The following is a 22,471-nucleotide window of genomic DNA, read 5'->3' on the forward strand; positions in this document are numbered from 1 at the left end:
CAGCAACAAAGAAATGGCAGCAGCAGAGGCAGAAGAACAGAAGATTGGCAGGAGACACTGTGGTGGGCTTCCCGGCCCATGGAGCAAAAAAGCTTTATGCATTCAGGCTGAGGCTTACTGGCAGGGTGAGATGCCTCTTGGCACTTATTAGAGAAACTAAAGAGCTTTGTAATACTTGCTCAAGTAGGGTAGGAGCCAGACCAAGGGACTGAGGATACAAGGGTGCGAGAAAGGCCTGCCTGTGGGCACAGCCGAGAAGATGCTGTTGCAATCAAAGAAGTGTGTTCACAGTCATTTCTGATTCTTAATTGTAACCTCTTACTGGCCATTGCAACAAATTATCGAACCCAGCAGAGAAGCAGAGAGTTCAGTAGGAGGAGCATTAAATGTGCTTCTGGTGAGACTTTAAAAGAAAATCATGGACATATGATTGGACAGTGGAGGAAGGGCAATGCTTTCTATGCAGTGGCAAAGAACTTGTCTGAATTATGTTCAAATGTTTGGTGGGAGGTAGAAATTGTAAGTGATGAACTTGGATATCTGGCTGATGCGATTTCAGAACAAGATCTTAAAGGGGTTGCCTGATTTCTCCTTGCTGCTTGCAGTAAATATAAAATGTGAGAGGAAACAGATGGACTTAAAAATGAGACTCCTGGCCAACATGGCACCATAGACGGAAGCACCATGCCGTTCCTCCACAGCAAAGACACAGAAAACTAAGAAACACAGAGACAAACATTATTTCTGGAACCCAAGTGTCAAATGAAGAGATAAAGAACTCAGCCAAGCACCGAATAGCATAAGAAACTGACAGCAAACAGAGAGCAAGGAGAGATATGTGCAAGGTCCCTTATCAGCTAATGCAGCACGGATTCTCCATCTTGGACTCCTGTCAGAGATCGGCAAACAGGAAGCACAGGAAAGCAGCTTCACAGAGCTCCAGCAGGAGACAGTGCACCTGGTAACCAGCAATACATGCTTTCCTGCCCCCCATCCTCTCCCCACTGCTCTACCTCTGAGCTTCCTGGCTGGCTATGGTGCCTTGGCCAGCTGGGAAGTGCAGCGTCCATGCTGCTTGGATTTGCCCCACCCACACTGGAGATCAGTGGACAGGGAGTATGGGAAATCAGCTTCACAAACTTCCCACCAGGAGACAGAGCACCTGGTAACCAATTATATATGCTTTCCTAAACTCCACCTTTCTGCCCCCCAACCTTTGGCCTCTCTGCTTCCCACCAGCCACACTGTCTTGATTGGAACCCAACTGCTTTGGCCCCGGGCTGCTTTTTTGTTTATTTGTTTGTTTTTGGCTCCTGTTTCTCTCTTCTTTACCATACCCGTATTAGATGCATGCATCACAACCTCTCTCCTCCTTCCTGCCTACCTGCACTGTGCACTGAACACCACATCCATGAAGAGCATACCCACGACATACAGGAACCTGCCTAGCACTGATTCCCAGCCCTCCCTGTCGGCCCAAGTATGTGCCACAAACTACCCATCCCAGCCCCTTCCGTTCGACTGGACTTGCCGTGCTGCACCATAATTGAGCAACTGGCCCTACACATTAGAGAAGGAGGTGAAAAGTATTGTGCCCACAAATGAGCAAACAACAAAGAATGCACAGCCCGCCTGCTCAGACATGCAAAATAATGCAAAAATGCAGGACAAAACAAACAGATCTACAATAAATAAACAGAGAAAATACTGAATGTCCCAAAGACAGCAGACAATATCAAAACATATTTTAAAAAAAAAAAAGGGACAGGATGGTTCCAGTAGGTGTCTAAAATAAAACACCAGATGACTTTCCAGCAGAAAAAAAGTCACTAGAAATACCTGATAGGAATCCAAATCTATAATAATCAGGTCTATCCAAGGGTTGAAGCAAAAAGCAGACAAAAATGAGGAAATTATAGGCAAATTCATGGAAAAGGCAGACAAACTAATGGAAAGTGTAGAAAATATAGAAGAATTCAGGAAAATAATACAGGAACAAAATGCCAGAATAAACTTATGACTAGAAATCATACAAAAACAGCAATTAGAAATCCAAAAGAAAAACAACAAGATTTCAGAAATGGACAGTGTCATAGAAGGGCGGAGGAGTAGGTTTGAAATGATGGAAGGCAGGATCAATGAAATTGGAGACAGATATGTGGATACAACTCAAAGAACGAAGAAAAATGAAGAGACCCTGAGAGTTACAAAGAACTCAGTCAAGCACCGAATTGATTAAGAAACTGACAGAACAGAGGGTGAGGAGAGGTATGTGCAGAGATCCCCTACCACTTAATACAGCAGGAGACAGAGAACCCAGTAACCGGAGATACTCACTTTCCCACCCCCCATTCTCTCCCCCTGCTCTACCTCCGTGCTTCCTAGCTGGCAGTGGTGGCTGGGTCAGCTGGGAAGTGCAATGTCCCTGCCGCTAGGATTCACCTCACCCATTTCGGAGATTGGTGGACAGAGAGCGCGGAAAGCAGCTTCATGAAGTTCCCAGCAGGAGACAGAGCACCCGGTAACCAGCGATACATGCTTTCCTAACTCCTACCCTTCTTCCCCATCCCCTTAGGTCTCCTCTGGTTCCGGCTGGCCAAAGTCTTTTGGCTAGAAGGCAACTGCTTTGGCCCCAGACTGCTTGGATTCACCCCACCCACACTAAGTGCCATTTGTCTGTTGCTGGCCTTGCTTTCTTCCGTTTCTTTTGGTTTCTTCTGTGCCTCCCACAACCTCGCCCTCATTACTATGAAACATCTGGCTCTGTGTGCCATCGTTACTTCCTCTTCAAAGGATGTGAAGTGCCGTTTTTCTGGGGAACCACTTCCCAGGCCAGTGACAGCAGGCTGGTGGGATCCCGGAGGTTTTTTTTTTTTTTTTTTTTTTTTTTGTTTGCTTTGTTGTGTTTTGCTTTGTTCTGTTTTGTTTATTTGTTTGTTTTTCTTTTCGTGGCTTGGGAGCCCCTTCTAGCCAGGCTCACTGCACAGCCTAGGAGCCACTCTCCCAATCTGTGCAACCGTGAGGGTGGGATTCCTGGGTGCATTTCTTTATACTTTATTTTTTTCTCTCTTTTTTTCTGTCTGTCTTCATTTCTCCATTCTCATCTCTCTATACTTACCTCCTTTTCATGTCTCCTGAACACCTGGTGCTGTGCGACATCTATACCCCCTCTACCAGACTATATTGCTCAGCCTGGTAGCCTTCCATGGTTTTTTGCACCCTTACTAGTGGGACCCCTGGGCGGAGTTTTCTTTCTTTCTTTCTTCCAAATTTTTGTCTAGTTGTTTTTTTCATTTCCCTCCACTTTTTTCCACCCTTTTTCTTTTCTCCATTTCTTGGTTTCTCATCTCTCCACTCCAATGGCAAGCTCCCTTAGCACTCTTTTTCAGGGGGTGCTCCTGTTTCTCCTCTTTCTCCTCTTCCCCATACCCATTCTAGCTCCACACATCACAACCTCCCCCCTCCTTCCTGCCTACCTGCACTGAGCACTGAACATCACACAGCTGAGCACCATAGGCACAGCCTACCCAAACCTGCCCAGCACTGAGTCTCAGCTCACCCTTTTGGCCCTAGTACGTGTCAAAAACTACCCATCCTAGCCCCTCCCCTTCAACGGGACCTGCCCTGCTGCACCATAGCTGAGTAATTGGCTCTGCCCATTGAACAAGGAGGTGAAAATACCATGACTACAGACAAGTAAACAACAAAGAACACACAGCCCTCCAATTTGGACATAAAAAATTAAAAAAAAAAAAAAAAAGCAGGATGAAATGATCAGATCTACAATCAATAAACAGAGAAAATAACTACTGAATGTCCCAAAGACAGCAGACAATACCAAACCATACAAAAAAAAAAAAAGGACAAGATGATTCCAGTAGGCCTCCAAAATAAAACACCAGATGACTTTCCAGTAGAAGACAAGGCACTAGAACTACCTGATAGGGAATTCAGATCTCTAATATTCAGCGCTATCCAAGAGCTGAAGCAAAAAGCAGACAAAAATGAGGAAAAAATAGGCAAAGTCATGGAAAAGGCAGACAAACTAATGGAAAATACAGACAAAAAAATGGAAGAATTCAGGAAAATAACACAGGAACAAAAAGCCAAAATGAATTCACGACTAGAAATCATACAAAAACAACAACTAGAAATCCAAAAGATAAGCAACAAGATTTTAGAAATGGACAGTGTCATAGAAGGGCTGAGGAGCAGATTTGAAATGATGGGAAACGGGATCAACAAAATTGAACACAAACACTTAGATACAACTCTGTTTGAGGATAAATCAGAAAAAAGAATGAAGAAACCTGAGAATTTGTGGGATAAAATCAAAAGCAAAAATTTGCCCATGATCAGAGTTCCAGATGGGATGGGAAGGAGGGAAACACAGAGATGATCATTAAAGAATTGCTGCCAGAAAACTCCCAAATATCATGAAAGATGAAAAGCTGACCATACAAGAAGCTCAACAAACCCCATATAGGATAGACCCAGCCCCAAAATCACCAAGGCATATTATAATCACACTCGCTAAAACCAAAGACAAAGAAACAATCCTGAAAGCAGCTCAAGAAAAAAAATCACATCTAGAGGAGAAACAAAAAGACTAAGCTCTGATTATTCAGAAGAAACCATGCAGGCAAGGAGGCAATGGGATGACATATATAAAATTTTGAAAGATAAAAATTGCAGCCAAGAATAATATATCCTGCAAAACTCTCATTCAAATAAACCCAAAACCCACTGCCGTTGAGTCGATTCCAACTAATTCAAATAAGATGGTGAAATTAGGACATTTCCAGATAAACAGAAATTAAAGGAATATGTAAGAACCAAACCAAACCTACAAGAATTATTAAAGGGGGTCCTTTGGAATGGGAACAAACATCAGACCACAGCCTGAATCTAGGATGCAAGATTGTGCCAGCCAGATACCAACCTAGGAAATGAACTCTCAAGCACTATTCAAAACCAAAAGTATTACAACAGGGAATCAGAGAGGTCAATCTGTAAATGACAACAACATCAGAACAATAAAAGAGGGAATGAACAGTGTAGGTATAGAACTTTCTAATGGAGAGGAAGGCAAGGCAATATCAAGGAATAATAGATTCGTTCAAACCTAGGAAGATAAGGGTAAATTTCAAGGTAACCACAAACAAAGTTAACAAACCCACTCATCCAAATAAAGAAGAAAACAAAATCACAATAAAAACAAAATCTACAAAAAGAAAAGGAACGAAAAAGAAACTCCACAAACAAAAGAAACTCAGCACAGAAGAGGAACAAAGAAAATGTCACCACCACAAAAAAAGCACTGCAAAATGACAGCAGTAAACTCACCCCTATCAATAATTACACTGAAAGTAAACAGCTTAAATGCACCCATAAAGAGACAGAGAGTGACAGAATGAGTAAAAAACAGGATCCATAAATATGCTGTCTACAAGAGACACACCTTAGAAACAAAGATGTAAATTTATGAAGAAGAATAAAGTAGGCACACTCACACTATCTGACCTCAGAACCTACTATACAGCTACAGTAGTCAGAACAGTGTGGTACTGGTACAATGACAGATACCTTGACCAATGGAACAGAATTGAGAACCCGGATGTAAATTCATCCACCTGTGGTCACCTGAACTTCAACAAGGGTCCAAAGTCCATCAAATGGGGAAAAAACAATCTTTTTAACAAATGCTGCTGGCAAAACCAGATGTCCATCTGCAAAAAAATGAATAAATAAAACAGGACCTCACACCATATACAGAAACTACTTCAAAATGGATCAAAGACATAAACATAAAGCCAAAAACTATGAACTTCATAGAAGAAAAAATAGGATCAATGTTAGAGATCCTACTACACAGCATTAATAGGACACAAACCATAACCAACGACACACAAACTCCAGAGGATAAGCTAGATAAGTGGGATCTTCTAAAAATTAAACACTTATGCTCTTCAAAAGACTTCACCAAAAGAGTACAAAGATAACCTACAGAATGGGAAAAGATTTTTGGCTATTACAAATCAGACAAAGGTCTAATCCCTAAATCTACAAGAAAGTCCAACACCTCTACAACAAAAAGACAAATAATCCAATTAAAAAATGGGCAAAGGAAATGAACAGACACTTCACAGAAGAAGACATTTAAGTGGCCAACAGACACATGAAGAAATGCTAGCAATCACTAGCCATTAGAGAAATGCAAATCAAAACAACATTGAGACACCATCCCACCCCCGGCAGTACTGGAAGGAATCCAAAAAATCAAGTAACAAACATTGGACAGGCTGCAGGGAGATCAGAACTCTTATGTACAGCTGTTGAGAATGAAAAATGATACAACCATTTTGGAAAACAATATGGCACGTCCTTAGAAAGCTGTTGTTGTTGTTAGGTGCCATCGAGCCAGTTCCGACTCATGGAGACCCTATGTACCACAGAACGAAACATTGCCTGGTCCTGCGCCTTCCTTATAATTGTTAATGCTTGAGCCCATTGTTGCAGCCACTGTGTCAGTCCATCTCGTTGAGGATCTTCGTCTTTTCCGTTGACCCTGTACTTTACCAAGCATGATATCCTTCTCTAGGGACTGATCACTCCTGACAACATGTCCAAAATATGTAAGACGCAGACACCCCATCCTTGCTTCTAAGGAACATTCTAGTTGTACTTCTTCCAAGACAGATTTGTTCGTTCTTTTGGCAGTCCCTGGCATATTGAATATTCCTTGCCAATGAAGTGGAGAAAACATATTTTCTTTAGTGTTTTAGTATTGAAGGAGAGAGAATATATTTTCTAATGTTTTAGTATAACTGAATAAGCTAGTCTTTAAAACGTAATTACTTGCTCTGGAATCTGTCCCACGGTTGTTCCTTTAAAGAAAAATAAGGTAATCAATTTTTAGTTGCTGATTAAACTTTGGTCCTCTCCCAAGGAAAAAAAATACACAAAACTGAGGTAGCTGAATAAAGCTTAGATCCATCTTGTGACAGAAACCAGGATGGCATGAAGAGACTTGCAGGACTCCAGAATGGCATGAAGAGACTTGCAGGACTTCAATAATAGATCACTTTATCATTGTGTCTACCTCAAAGAAAAACCAACATTCCTGAAAACCTCTAAACCCTGACCTTCCCCCTATAAAAACTCTCCAATTGGTCCTCTAGGTTTAGACAGAATTTGAGAGAAATTTAACCCTCTCTGTCTCTTGAATACCAGTATTCAATAAACCCTCTTACTGCTTACTTCCTCCTATCTCAGTGTTGGCTTTGGGGCAGGTGGCACGAATCTGCAATTTGCAGTAACACCAACACCACAATTCAGATGTGTCGATTCTTCGGTCTTCCTTATTCATCGTCCAGCTTTCCCATGCATATGGTGTGATTGAAAAAACCATGGCTTGGGTCAGGTGCACCCTAGTCTTCCAGGTGACATCTTCGCTTTTCAACACTTTAAAGAGGTCCTTTGCAATGGAACAGAATTGAAAATTCAGACATAAATCCATCCACATATGAGCAGCTGATATTTGACAAAGGCCCAAATTCAGTTTTATGGGGAAAAGACTGTCATTTTAACAAAGGGTGCTGGCATACCTGAAACAAGACCCATACCTCACACCATGCACAAAAACGAACACAAAATGGATCAAAGACCTAAATATAAAATCTAAAATGATAAAGATCATGGAAGAAAAAATAGGGACAACGCTAGGAGCCCTAATACATGGCATAAACAGTATGCGAAACATTACTAACAATGCAGAAGAGAAACCAGATAACTGAGAGCTCCTAAAAATCAAACACCTATGTTCATCCAAAGACTTCACCAAAAGAGCAAAAATGTTGCCTAGAAACTGGGAAAAAGTTTTTAGCTGTGACATTTCTGATCACCATCTGATCTCTAAAATTTACGTTATACTGCAAAAACTCAACTACAAAAAGACAAATAACCAAATTAAAAAATGGGCAAAGGATTATGAACAGACACTTTACTAAAGAAGACATCATGGTAGCTAGCTAACAGACATGAAGAAATGCTCACGATTATTAGCCATTAGAGAAATGCAAATCAAAACTATAATGAGATTCCATCTCACTCCACCAAGGCTGGCATTAATCCAAAAAACACAAAATAATAAATGTTGGAGGGGTTGTGGAGAGACTGGAACACTTATATACTGCTGGTGGGAATGTCAAATGGTACAACCACTTTAGAAATCGATTTGGTGCTTCCTTAAAAAAACAGAAATAGAACTAAATTCAGGTGGGATATACTCAAGGTCGTATTTTGGCTCTCGTGGAACTGCTCTGATTTTCTTCACTTTCAACTTGAACTTGCATGTGAGCAACTGTTCCACAGTCGGCCCCTAGTCTTGTTGTATTTGATTCCTTTGTATTCCGTCTGACGAGGTCCATGTGTATAGTCACTGTTTATGTTGGTGAAGAAAGCCATTTGCAATGAAGAAGTCGTTGGTCTTGCAAAGTTCGATCCCTGGCATTGTTTCTATCATCAAGGCCATATTTTCCAACTACCGATCTTTCTTTCACATTCCAATCACCAGTAATTATCAACGCATCCTGACTGCATGTTCAGTCAATTTCAGGCTGCAGAAGCTGATAAAAATCTTCAATTTCTTCATCTTAGTGGTTGGGGTGTAAATTTGAATAATAGTCGCATTAACTGGTCTTCCTTGTAGGTGTATGGATATTATCCTATCACTGACAGCATTGTACTTCAGGATAGATCTTGAAATGTTCTTTTTGATGATGAATGCAACACCATTCCTCTTCATGTTGTCATTCCTGGCATAGTAGACTATATGATTGTTTGATTCAGAATGGCCAATACCAGTCCATTTGAGCTAACTAATGCCTAGGATATCAGTGTTTATGCATTCCATTTCATTTTTGATGATTTCCAATTTTTCGTGGGTCAGCTCCAGCGCCACCAGGTGCTGGTCTCCTGGTTCTGCTGCTATTGGTTCTCTGCTGTTGCCCCTTCTCTGCCACTGCAAGTTCTCTGCTGAGCTGGTCCTCTGCCACTGTTGCAACTGAATCCATTCACAGTTTCAAAACTGCTTCCACATTTTAGGTATCAGTTAGAGCAGCACCCCACTCCTGGTACCAAATTATGTCTTAGTTATCTAGTGCTGCTATAACAGCAATACCACAAGTGGATGGCTTTAACAAAGAGTTAATACATAAAAGTTGATACACGCATTTTTAGGGGGACATAATTCAATCTGTGACAGGGCGCTATGAGTCAGAACTGACTTGACAGCACCTAAAAACAACAATCTCACTGGTTCTGTTTCCCTAGATTACCCTGACTAAGGCACACCCAACATGCTACACACACCCTACTATGGCACAACATAACCTAGTGCTGCTTGATGTGTCTTCTCCACCATCTAACATTTCTGAAACACCAAGCATAGACCAACACTCTAGAATGCATTGCATGGACCTACGGCACCCTGATATGCCCAAACTGTTCTGACATCTCCGGATATACAGCAGAGACAGCTGACATAGCCACAACATGTTAAGATGCCCTGACATGCTCACGGCAAATATGACATACCCGACATGCCCATAACATACTGGACACATTCTGATATGTCCAATACATGACGTAACATGCTCTGATGTGGACCAGAGGTGTCTGACATGACCTTGGCATGCCCCACACATGAACCCTAGACAGAATTTCAGTATGGTCCCATTGATGTCCCAGGCATGGTTCAGGTGTGACTGGACATACCTTAGATCTGTCTCACACAAGGTTAAAATAACCTCTCAGACACTTCACAGAGGGATTCTGGTTCCAGACACAGCCCAGCCCTGACATAGAACATGCCTAAATGCCATCTCCATGTGACAAGCAGGACAATCTTGAACGGTGTCTCAGACAGACCTAGACAGACTCCAGCAGGCCTCAATGTCCTGGGCCTCAGCTGAGCACGGATGTGACCAAGACCATCTCCAAGTGGTCCCAGGTACAAACACACACCCGACGTGACTACCATGGACACACAGCAAGTATCACACAGACACATCCTAGGTGTGACCAGACATGACCAGGGCCAGACAGGTCATGTTCAGGTGTGCTGGGACAGCCACACTTTCCCACAGATCTCCTGTCTACCCGCCCAGTCCCTTGCCCAGCTAAAGGCAGCACAGGGTTCAGCAGCAGCAAGCTGTGGGCAGCGGGCATCCACCTAGGGCCAAGAGGTCAGGTTTGATGAAGGTGGGGTGGAAGATGCATGCCAGGGCCTCGCCTGCCAGCAGCACACATCCCCAAAGATGCTAGCCAGGCCCTGTGTATACCAGGGACCCTCCTCCGGACTCCAGATCTGCAGAGGAACAAAGAGCACAAAGTTCATGCCCTTGGAGGGGCCTGAGAGAAGGACCCAAAGAGACCCAACCCAGCCCTGAGACCTCTATCCATCCACTCATACTCTGTGTGCCAAGCCCCATCCTGGGCCCACAGTCTGACACACAACCATTCAGGGTCCCTCAGTAACAGGGGCAGAAATGGCCTCTTCCCACCAGGAACCCAATAACACTTTCACCTCAGTGCTCTTCTTACACCCATTTTCCAGGTAAGAAAACTGAGACTTTGAACCTTTAAGCTACTTGCCCAGGGTCCCCAAGAAAGTAAGTGACTGCCTAAGACCTGAGCCCAGGTCTGTTTGAATCCAGAGCCTGAGTTCATGACCATCGAGCTATTTGTGTCCCCAAAACAACAGCTCTGAGAGCCCAAAGCCAAGATCCAGCCTTGCTTATGCCACCCTCCTTGAAGTTTTCAGTCAACAGGTTGCTTTCTTTGCTTAGGCCACACAGAGTTGAGTTTCTACTACTATCAACTGAAAAGGACCTTGGCAACCAGAGAACCAGGGACTTGCCCAGAGTCACCGTGCAGGTTAATGATGGAGCTGCGACCTCTGCTGGATGTTGTTTGTTCCCTTGTCTAGGATGCAAAAGGCAGAGGGTAAAGGGATGTAGCAAAGATGAGGGGGGTCTTCTAGGAGAGATACATGGGGTGTGAAGCAGAGGAGGCATGAACTTAGAGTAGACAAGCAATGGTATGGGGTAGAAAGAATTGACCCACCAGAGGTGGACATCATGGAAGTAGCAACCCAGAACCTCCAATAGCCATAAGCCCTCTTCATGGTTTGCACTTGTGGTGGGCAGGGTGGAGGCCAGGCCTGGCAGGAGGCTCAGAAGCTACCACTGCCCATCACACCACCCTACTTCTGCTTTAAAAATGCCTACTAACAGTTTGGTGGTTCCTCAAAAAGCTGAACATAGAACTACCATATGACCAAGTAATCTCAATCCTAGGTATAGATCCAGAAGAAGTAAAAGCAGGAATGCAAACAGAAAACTGTACACCCATGTTCATTGCAGCACTTTACACAACAGCCAAAAGGTGAAAACAACTACAATATCTATCAGCAAATGAGTGGATAAGCAAAATGTGGTACACACATAAAATGGAGTACTACTGAGCAACAGAGAAAAATGAAGTCCTGATGTATGCCCCAATGTGAACCTTGAAAACATCATGCTGAGCAATATAAGCCAGTCATACTTATATGAAATAAGTAAATACCGATAAATCAAAGATTATTAGTATTTGCCAGGGTGGGAGGGAGGGGAAAGGGGGACTTTAAGCTTAGGAGTCATTGACTTTCTGTTCACGGTTGTGGAGTGATTTGGAAAAGGATAGTGAGAATGGATGTACAACATGAAGAATGTAATCAATGTCACTGAATTGCACATGTATGAATTGTTGAGATGTTGTATGTTTTGTTATGTATATTTTCACCACAATAAAATAGAGAGGGGGAAAAAAACAATGTTGGCCGAGAGAAAAAAAAAATTGTACTTATTATTCCAGATCTAGCTCAAGTAAACCTTCCTCCAGGAAGACTTCCAGCCTGCCCCAACAGAAGCCTTCTTCCTCTGGGCTGCCCATCCCGTCTCTCCCTCTAGCCCTATTCCTGACCACATGAAGTTAGAGGTGTCTGTCCAGATCCTTCTCCCCATGCTTGGGGGTTCTCCAGGATGGGGCACTGGATTGAGAACACCAGGAAAGTTGCAGATGGTGAGATGGGGGCTGGTAAATGTATGAAAGATAGAGAGAGAAGGCTGAGAGAAGAGGGGAGGGGACCGGGTCTTGCTGGAACCACCCAGAAGCTTAGGGGCAGAGGGGCACTAGCCCTTGGATGCTGCCACAGCGCCCACCACCACAAGCTCTGCGTGTTACCTGAGGCATTAAGAACAGGCCGAATGATGTCAGGGTGGCACAGAGTGATGACGGGGCAGATGGGGCCCAACCAGGTCTTAAAGCTCTGGGGGTAGGTGGCCACCAGATGAGTCTGTTCCATCAAACCCTCCTCCGTGGGGGGGAACTGCAAACAACAAGGAGTGGCCACCTCTCCAGAAAAAGCCACAAGCGTCCATCCCTTCTCAGCTTCCTGAGGTGGCACAGCTTCTGCTGTGAATGTTTGTCAGGATTCTGCCCTGAGGGGGGGACTTCTGCCTCCTCCTGCTCTGTCCAAAGGAACAAAGGTCCCTCAGGGATGGGAGGGTCCTCGTGGCAGTCTCAAAGTCCAAGAGTGTATCCACGAGCACAGGGAGAAGGCATGCTCTCTAGCCACAGAGCTTGGCTTCAGGTGATGGGTTTTCTCATCTTGGGTGTGGCTGCAGCACAGGGGACAGTTACTGGGGGAGGTCCCCGTGGGGAGGTCTGCAGGCAGCGGTGGGGTCTCAGGGCTATAGCATAAGGGCTTGTTCCCACATTCTGTCTGGGCCCTGGCAGTCCACACTGAAGCCACTGGATCCCCCACCCGGGACCGAAGCCACTGGATCCCCCACCCGGGAAAATCAGTAGACCTGGGACCTGCCAGCCTTGAACGCTCTCTAGGAGCAGGCATGAACTCTGCCTGCCCATTACACAGAACCCCCCCACCCCCGCCCCGCACCACAGAGCACCTCCTGCATGCTGGGCTGGGACAATCACAGGGGCAGGGCCCGTGGGGAGGCTTCCAGGCAGCAGTGTGGCCTCAGGGCTCCAGCATCTTGAGTTGTTTCTACATCCTCTCTGCTCCTCACCAATGCACACAGCCTCCAGATCCTCCACTTGGGAAGATCTAGGGAACCTTCCCCAGACTCCCCTGGCAAACCCAATGGGAGCAGACAAAAATGTGGACTCGCTTGGACTCTAGTTCAGCCTGACTCCATGGGGAGCCCTTGAGTGAGAACATCACCCCAAAGAAGTGGGCTCAGATGGAGCCCAATCTCAGACTGATCCCACTGTGTCTTGGTCTCCCAGTGCACTGTAACAGAAATACCACAAGTGGGTGGCTTTAATTTAAAAAAAAAAAAAAAAAAGGAATTTATGCTCTCACAGTTCTGGAGCTGGGAGTTCAAATCAGGACATTGGCAGGGCTATGTTTTCTCTGAGGGCTCTAGGGGAAGACCCTTCCTTGTCTGTTTCAGCTTCTAGTAGCCCTGGGCGTTTCATGATGTTTCTAGGCTTGCAGACAAATTCTCCCATGGTGAAACCCCCGTGTGTGTCTCTCTATGTCTGTTTTCCCTTTTTTGTTTGCTTTGTTTTGTGTTTGGGTTTTCTCTTGTTCTCCTAGGGCTGTTGTAACAGAAATGCCACACATAGGTGGCTTTAAAGAATAAGAATTTTTGTCTCATAATTCTGGACACTAGAAGTCCAAATCAGGGTCTAAAACCAAAACCAAACCCATTGCTGTCGAGGCAATTCAGACTCATAGCGACCTTATAGGACAGAGCAGAACTGTCCCATAGGGTTTCCAAGGAGCACTGGTGGATTCGAACTGCTGACCTTTCAGTTTGCAGCCAAGTTCTTAAGTACTATGCCACCAGGGCTCCAGTCAGGATCTAGGCAGGGTCAATTCCTTCCTTGTCAGTAGAACTGGGCAGTCCTTGATTACTTGGCCAGGTGTTCATTTGCTCTCCTTCATCCTCTGTTGGGGCTGTTAGTCCAGACAGAACACCCTCTCTCTTCTTGGTTTAAAAAACCAGTTCCTTTTTCCAGCAGCTCCCCTTCCAGAAAGCCCCCCTGCTTGCCCCAAAGGCAGGCATCTCACCTCCCCGCTGGGCTACTCAGCCTCATCTCTCCCTCTGGCCTAGCCCTGACGACACAGGTTTGTGGTATCTCCATCTAGTTCTGTGTTCCCAAGGTTGGGAGTTCCTTCAGGTGAGGGCTGGGGGCTGAGACCTCCCCAGGTGGGGACTCGTGTCCAAAACACCACAATAGGGGTTGGCAAATAGTTGAGAGAAAGGCAAGAGTGAACAAGGGCACTCAAGAGAATAGGGTCCTGCAGGGACTGCACCCAAGCTCAACCACGTGCTCCGGGTGGTACCTGCAGTGTTGGTGACTGACCAAATGGTGTCAGCGTGGCAGAGGATGATGAAGGGGAAGATGGGGCCTAATCAGAATCTAAAGCCCTGGGGGTAGGTGGCCTCCAGCTGATTCAGGTCTACCAGACTCTGCTCTGTGGGGGTGATCTACAAGCAAGGTGGCTGATCACCTCATGGAGGAGCCACAGGAGACTCCTCTGGGCCCAGAGTACCTGGGAGGTCCCACTTCAAAAAGGCAGGTGAGCGAGAGCCAAAGCTGGAGACAGAAGGACCACGGGGAGGGTGGGGGAGACAAAGAAGATGCATCTGGAAGCTGGAGAAGAGGAGCTCCAGGAATGACTGGGCAGCCAGCTGGGTGGGGGATGAGATGAGGGAGGTTCACGTCATCTGTGGGTCATCATAGCATGGCAGGACAGGGATCAGACTAGGGCAGCGGACAAGCGATTGGGGGAATTGAGGTAACAAGAGTAGACAATGATTAGTCCATGTGGAGATGGCAAAGCGGGCTGACGAGAGGTTTGGATGAAGATGAGACACATTGGAGGTGGGTGGGTAGGATTTACACGGTCATCTGTCTTTGGCACCATTGTGGAGAAAGCCTAAGAGAACATGACTGGTATTTCTCATCAAAGGTGAATGTTTTCCAAATGGCCATCAGGATGGATTCTGTAGTGCGACCCATTGGTATATCTTAGGGGTGGAGGGGAAGATAAGAAGAGGAAGGGGTCCCAGGAAGGGGCGGGTTGGGGAGACCGCCCACACCTCTCCTCCAGCCCAGCTGTGCCCCTGTGGGTCGGGGGAGAGGGTGCGGGAGCTGCAGCCCTCAGAGGGGTGGGCATTGGCCTGAGGCCAGCAGAGGTGGGCCTGGCAGCAGATGGGGGGACCCTGGACTGTGTCCCTGATGAGGCCCCCTTTTCAGGGTGAGATTATAGGAAAGTCAGGAGGTCTGGCTCTGTCCAGCCTACCCTGGGAGCCTGTCAAGGGAGCCAGAAGTGCACTAATGGGGGAAACACAAGAAGGAAAATGGCCCAAAGCAGGCTGGCGGGGGCGGGGGGGAGGGAAGAATGAGAGAAGAGACTCAGGCATGGGGGGGGTGCAGAGAGGAGAAGAGTGGACCTGGAAGGTGAAGGAAGAAAGTAGGGCTCCCCTCTCCGTCCCCCACTGCTCTGCTGTCCTAAGACTCTACCCACCTCTGGCCCCCAGCCTCCTTGTCCTGACTGCCCTGGCCTTGACACCTCAAATCTGTCCTACTGCCCCACTCACCAGGTCCAGGTGCCCCAAGAACCAGTTCCTCATTGGAGGCTGTGGGAAACATTGGAGGCGGCGGCAGTTGTCATAGAAGGTGTAGGTCCAGGCCAGGAAGCGGGCCAGGAGCCAGGAGGCCCCAGCCACCAGCAGGATCAGCCATAGGGAGGCTGCCCCGGGCCACAGTCCCAGCCACAACAGGTTGAGCAGAGACATCCCACAGGCCTAGGAAAAAAGGGCGCTAATGGTGAGCTCAGAGGTAGATGAGGGGTGGACACAGAGTAGAGGAAGAGGCCAAGGTTGTTGGCTCCAAGGACAGGGGAGGGGACAAAGTTGGGTAAACATGGGTGGGGTCAAAGAGGGGAGGGAGGCCCAGGGAAGGCCGGGAGAAGATATAGAGTGAGAGGTGGAAGCAGGGAAGGAGGGAGGGAGAGAGGGAGTCCAGGGAAGTCCAGGGGAAGTGGTGAGTGGAGGGAGAGAGACGTGGGGTGCAGTTGAAGTCCAAAAAGACCCAACATAAGCCAAAGCAAGATCAAGGTGGTCAGGGGTTCTATTTACCCATTAGTCAGGTGGCTCCAGGTCACCTGCTCCCTGGAGCCACCTAACCATGAGCAGTGTCCCCTCCCATCCCAGGCCATCCTGCCGTCCCCTGCCATTGCCAGTTTGGTACCTTCTGTCCCCAGCAGCTTGTCCTGCACAACCTCCCCTACCTCCTTCTGGGACTTCTTTGCCCCTGGCCTGTCCTTCAACCCGGAGACAGTTGAACCATCCAATCCCCAGAGCCCTGGCTGATTCCGCCTTGGTGGGCAGCCAGCCCAAAAAGGCATTGGCAGAGAGAACCTGAAGCACGAGCTCTGAGTCAGGCAGTGTAAAACAGAAACCCCATGACTCAGCACCTCGGGCTTTATTTCCTCTGACACTTATGTCTTCGGCTCTAAGCTGAGGGGAAAATCTGTACCTCCCAGAGCTATGCACACACTGCAAGGTCACTGAGCACCTTCTGTGCACTCAGCACTGTTCTTGGCATGGGGGTGGGCAGCAGTGAGCACAGCAGGCACAGTCTCTGCCCTTAAGAGGCTGTTGTAGGAGAAAAACATCACAAAATTTAGTAAAACAAAAACAAAGTTTTATTTGGCACATACTCAAAAAGATAAAAAAATATATTAAAAAAGATTAAAAAAAAAAAACTACTGAAACTAATAGAAGAGTTTGGCAGAGTCTCAGGTTATAAGATAAACATACAAAAATCACTTGGATTCCTCTACATCAACAAAAAGAACATCGAAGAGGAAATCTCCAAATCAATACCATTCATAGTAGCCCCCAAGAAGATAAAATACTTAGGAATAAATCTTACCAAAGATGTAAAAGACCTATACAAAGAAAACTACAAAGTACTAGTGCACGAAACTAAAAAGGACCTACATAAGTGGAAAAACATACCTTGCTCATGGATAGGAAGACTTAACATAGTAAAAATGTCTATTCTACCAAAAGCCATCTATACATACAATGCACTTCCGATCCAAATTCCAATGACTTTTTTTTTTAACTTTTATTAAGCTTCAAGTGAACATTTACAAATCCAATCAGTCTGTCACATGTAAGTTTACATTCATCTTACTCCCTTCTCCCACTTGCTCTCCCCCTATTGAGTCAGTCCTTTCGGTCTCTCGTTTCGTGACAATTTTGCCAGCTTCCCTCGCTCTCTATCCTCCCATCCCCCCTCCAGACAAGAGTTGCCAACACACTCTCAAGTGTCCACCTGATTTAGTTAGCTCACTCTTCATCAGCATCTCTCTCCCCCCCGCTGACCAGTCCCTTTCATGTCTGATGAGTTGTCTTCGGGGATGGTTCCTGTCCTGTGCCAACAGAAGGTCTGGGGAGCATTGCCGCCGGGATTCCTCTAGTCGCAGTCGGACCATTAAGTGTGGTCTTTTTGTGAGAATTTGGGGTCTGCATCCCACTGATCTCCTGCTCCCTCAGGGGTTCTCTGTTGTGCTCCCTGACAGGGCAGTCATCGATTGTGGCCGGGCACCAACTAGTTCTTCTGGTCTCAGGATGATGTAGGTCTCTGGTTCATGTGGCCCTTTCTGTCTCTTGGGCTCTTAGTTGTCGTGTGACCTTGGTGTTCTTCATTTACCTTTGCTCCAGGTGGGTTGAGACCAATTGATGCATCTTAGATGGCCGCTTGTTAGCATTTAAGACCCCAGACACCACATTTCAAAGTGGGATGCAGAATGTTTTCATAATAGAATTATTTTGCCAATTAACTTAGAAGTCCCCTCAAACCATGTTCCCCAGACCCCTGCCCCTGCTCCGCTGACCTTTGAAGCATTCAGTTTATCCCGGAAACTTCTTTGCTTTTGGTCCAGTCCAAATGAGCTGACCTTCCATGTATTGAGTGTTGCCTTTCCCTTCACCCAAAGCAGTTCTTATCTACTGATTAATCAATAAAAAACCCTCTCCCTCCCTCCCTCCCCACCTCGTAACCACAAAAGCATGTGTTCTTCTCAGTTTTTACTATTTCTCAAGATCTTATAATAGTGGTCTTATACAATATTTGTCCTTTTGCCTCTGACTAATTTCGCTCAGCATAATGCCTTCCAGGTTCCTCCATGTTATGAAATGTTTCACAGATTGGTCACTGTTCTTTATCGATGCGTAGTATTCCATTGTGTGAATATACCACAATTTATTTACCCGTTCATCCGTAGATGGACACCTTGGTTGCTTCCAGCTTTTTGCTATTGTAAACAGAGCTGCAATAAACATGGGTATGCATATATCTGTTTGTGTGAAGGCTCTTGTATCTCTAGGGTATATTCCGAGGAGTGGGATTTCTGGGTTGTATGGTAGTTCTATTTCTAACTGTTTAAGATAACGCCAGATAGATTTCCAAAGTGGTTGTACCATTTTACATTCCCACCAGCAGTGTATAAGAGTTCCAATCTCTCCGCAGCCTCTCCAACATTTATTCTTTTGTGTTTTTTGGATTAATGCCAGCCTAGTTGGTGTGAGATGGAATCTCATCGTGGTTTTAATTTGCATTTCTCTAATGGCTAATGATCGAGAGCATTTTCTCATGTATCTGTTGGCTGCCTGAATATCTTCTTTAGTGAAATGTGTGTTCATATCCTTTGCCCACTTCTTGATTGGGTTGTTTGTCTTTTTGTGGTTGAGTTTTGACAGAATCACGTAGATTTTAGAGATCAGGCGCTGGTCTGAGATGTCATAGCTGAAAATTCTTTCCCAGTCTATAGGTGGTCTTTTTACTCTTTTGGTGAAGTCTTTAGATGAGCATAGGTGTTTGATTTTTAGGAGCTCCCAGTTATCTGGTTTCTCTTCATCATTTTTGGTAATGTTTTGTATTCTGTTTATGCCTTGTATTAGGGCTCCTAACATTGTCCCTATTTTTTCTTCCATGATCTTTATCGTTTTAGTCTTTAGGTCTTTGATCCACTTGGAGTTAGTTTTTGTGCATTGTGTGAGGTATGGGTCCTGTTTCATTTTTTTGCAGATGGATATCCTGTTATGCCAGCACCATTTGTTAAAAAGACTATCTTTTCCCCAATTAACTGACACTGGGCCTTTGTCAAATATCAGCTGCTCATATGTGGATGGATTTATATCTGGGTTCTCAATTCTGTTCCATTGGTCTATGTGCCTGTTGTTATACCAGTACCAGGCTGTTTTGACTACTGTGGCTGTATAATAGGTTCTGAAGTCAGGTAAGGTGAGGCCTCCCACTTTCTTCTTATTTTTCAGTAGTGCTTTGCTTATCCGGGGGTTCTTTCCCTTCCATATGAAATTGGTGATTTGTTTCTCTATCCCCTTAAAATATGACATTGGAATTTGGATCGGAAGTGCGTTATATGGATAGATGGCTTTTGGTAGAATAGACATTTTTACTATGTTAAGTCTTCCTATCCATGAGCAAGGTATGTTTTTCCACTTAAGTATGTCCTTTTGAATTTCTTGTAGTAGAGCTTTGTAGTTGTCTTTGTATAGGTCTTTTACATCCTTGGTAAGATTTATTCCTAAGTATTTTATCTTCTTGGGGGCTACTGTGAATGGTATTGATTTGGTTATTTCCTCTTCGGTGTTCTTTTTGTTGATGTAGAGGAATCCAAGTGATTTTTGTATGTTTATTTTATAACCTGAGACTCTGCCGAACTCTTCTATTAGTTTCAGTAGTTTTCTGGAGGATTCCTTAGGGTTTTCTGTGTATATAATCATGTCATCTGCAAATAGTGATAACTTTACTTCCTCCTCGCCAATCCGGATACCCTTTATTTCTTTGTCTAGCTTAATTGCCCTGGCTAGGACTTCAAGTACGATGTTGAATAAGAGCGGTGATAAAGGGCATCCTTGTCTGGTTCCCGTTCTCAAGGGAAATGCTTTCAGGTTCTCTCCATTTAGAGTGATATTGGCTGTTGGCTTTGCATAGATGCCCTTTATTATGTTGAGGAATTTTCCTTCAATTCCTATTTTGGTAAGAGTTTTTATCATAAATGGGTGTTGAACTTTGTCAAATGCCTTTTCTGCATCAATTGATAAGATCATGTGGTTTTTATCTTTTGTTTTATTTATGTGATGGATTACATTAATGGTTTTTCTGATATTAAACCAGCCTTGCATACCTGGTATAAATCCCACTTGATCAGGGTGAATTATTTTTTTGATGTGTTGTTGGATTCTATTGGCTAGAATTTTGTTGAGGATTTTTGCATCTATGTTCATGAGGGATATAGGTCTATAATTTTTTTTTTTTTTGTAAAGTCTTTACCTGGTTTTGGTATCAGGGAGATGGTGGCTTCATAGAATGAGTTGGGTAGTATTCCGTCATTTTCTATGCTTTGAAATACCTTCTATAGTAGTGGTGTTAAGTCTTCTCTGAAAGTTTGGTAGAACTCTGCAGTGAAGCCGTCCGGGCCAGGGCTTTTTTTTTGTTGGAAGTTTTTTGATTACCATTTCAATCTCTTTTTTTGTTATGGGTCTATTTAGTTGTTCTACTTCTGAATGTGTTAGTTTAGGTAGGTAGTGTTTTTCCAAGAATTCATCCATTTCTTCTAGGTTTTCAAATTTGTTAGAGTACAATTTTTCGTAGTAATCTGAAATGATTCTTTTAATTTCATTTGGTTCTGTTGTGATGTGGTCCTTCTCGTTTCTTATTCGGGTTATTTGTTTCCTTTCCTGTATTTCTTTAGTCAGTTTAGCCAATGGTTTATCAATTTTGTTAATTTTTTCAAAGAACCAGCTTTTGGCTTTGTTAATTCTTTCAATTGTTTTTCTGTTCTCTAATTCTTTTAGTTCAGCTCTAATTTCTATTATTTGTTTTCTTCTGGTGCCTGATGGGTTCTTTTGTTGCTCTCTTTCTATTTGTTCAAGTTGTAGGGACAGTTCTCTGATTTTGGCTCTTTCTTCTTTTTGTATGTGTGCATTTATCGATATAAATTGGCCTCTGAGCACTGCTTTTGCTGTGTCCCAGAGGTTTTGATAGGAAGTATTTTCATTCTCGTTGCATTCTATGAATTTCCTTATTCCCTCCTTGATGTCTTCTATAACCCAGTCTTTTTTCAGGAGGGTATTGTTCATTTTCCAAGTATTTGATTTCTTTTCCCTAGTTTTTCTGTTATTGATCTCTAGTTTTATTGCCTTGTGGTCTGAGAAGATGCTTTGTAATATTTCGATGTTTTGGACTCTGCAAAGGTTTGTTTTATGACCTAATATGTGGTCTATTCTAGAGAATGTTCCATGTGCGCTAGAAAAAAAAGTATATTTTGCAGCAGTTGGGTGGAGAGTTCTGTATAAGTCAATGAGGTCAAGTTGGTTGATTGTTGTAAGTAGGTCTTCCGTGTCTCTATTGAGCTTCTTACTGGATGTCCTGTCCTTCTCCGAAAGTGGTGTGTTGAAGTCTCCTACTATAATTGTGGAGGTGTCTATCTCACTTTTCAATTCTGTTAAAATTTGATTTATGTATCTTGCAGCCCTGTCATTGGGTGCATAAATATTTAATATGGTTATGTCTTCCTGATCAATTGTCCCTTTTATCATTATATAGTGTCCTTCTTTCCAATGACATATTTTAATGTGATGGAGAAGCAAATCACCAACTTCGTATGGAAAGGAAAGAAGCCCCAGATAAGTAAAGCATTACTGAAAAAGAAGAAGAAAGTGGGAGGCCTCACTCTACCTGATTTCAGAACCTATTATACAGCCACAGTAGTCAAAACAGCCTGGTGCTGGTACAACAACAGGCACATAGACCAATGGAACAGAATTGAGAACCCAGATATAAATCCATCCACATATGAGCAGCTGATATTTGACAAAGGCCCAGTGTCAGTTAATTGGGGAAAAGATAGCCTTTTTAACAAATGGTGCTGGCATAACTGGATATCCATTTGCAAAAAAATGAAACAGGACCCATACCTCACACCATGCACAAAAACTAACTCCAAGTGGATCAAAAACCTAAACATAAAGACTAAAACGATAAAGATCATGGAAGAAAAAATAGGGACAATGTTAGGAGCCCTAATACAAGGCATAAACAGAATACAAAACATTACCAAAAATGATGAAGAGAAACCAGATAACTGGGAGCTCCTAAAAATCAAACGCCTATAAAGACTTCACCAAAAGAGTAAAAAGACCACCTATAGACTGGGAAAGAATTTTCAGCTGTGACATCTCCGAGCAGCGCCTGATCTCTAAAATCTATATGACTCTGTTAAAACCCAACCACAAAAAGACAAACAACCCAATCAAGAAGTGGGCAAAGGATATGAACACGCACTTCA

General features: G+C 44.3%; 1 protein-coding gene across 5 annotated transcripts in view; it reads right to left on the bottom strand.

Annotated features, from left to right (window-relative positions):
* Positions 1 to 22,471, bottom strand: part of LOC126072306 (cytochrome P450 4F2-like) — an 85,002-nt gene that overhangs the window by 19,262 nt on the left and 43,269 nt on the right. For 2 of the 5 annotated variants that reach the window (XM_049877271.1, XM_049877267.1), the window contains exons 1-3: positions 16,336 to 16,495; positions 15,684 to 15,890; positions 12,289 to 12,433 (exon numbers count right to left, since the gene is read on the bottom strand). In XM_049877271.1, coding sequence (XP_049733228.1) covers positions 12,289 to 12,433; positions 15,684 to 15,881 — 343 coding nt within the window. In that variant the 5' untranslated portion in view covers positions 15,882 to 15,890; positions 16,336 to 16,495. Of the gene's footprint in view, positions 1 to 12,288; positions 12,434 to 15,683; positions 15,891 to 16,335; positions 16,496 to 22,471 lie in introns of those variants that run through there. The other 3 variants (XM_049877269.1, XM_049877268.1, XM_049877272.1) reach the window with 3 other exon arrangements.

Source organism: Elephas maximus, chromosome 3 (assembly GCF_024166365.1).
Source record: "Elephas maximus indicus isolate mEleMax1 chromosome 3, mEleMax1 primary haplotype, whole genome shotgun sequence".
Classification (NCBI taxonomy): domain Eukaryota; kingdom Metazoa; phylum Chordata; class Mammalia; order Proboscidea; family Elephantidae; genus Elephas; species Elephas maximus.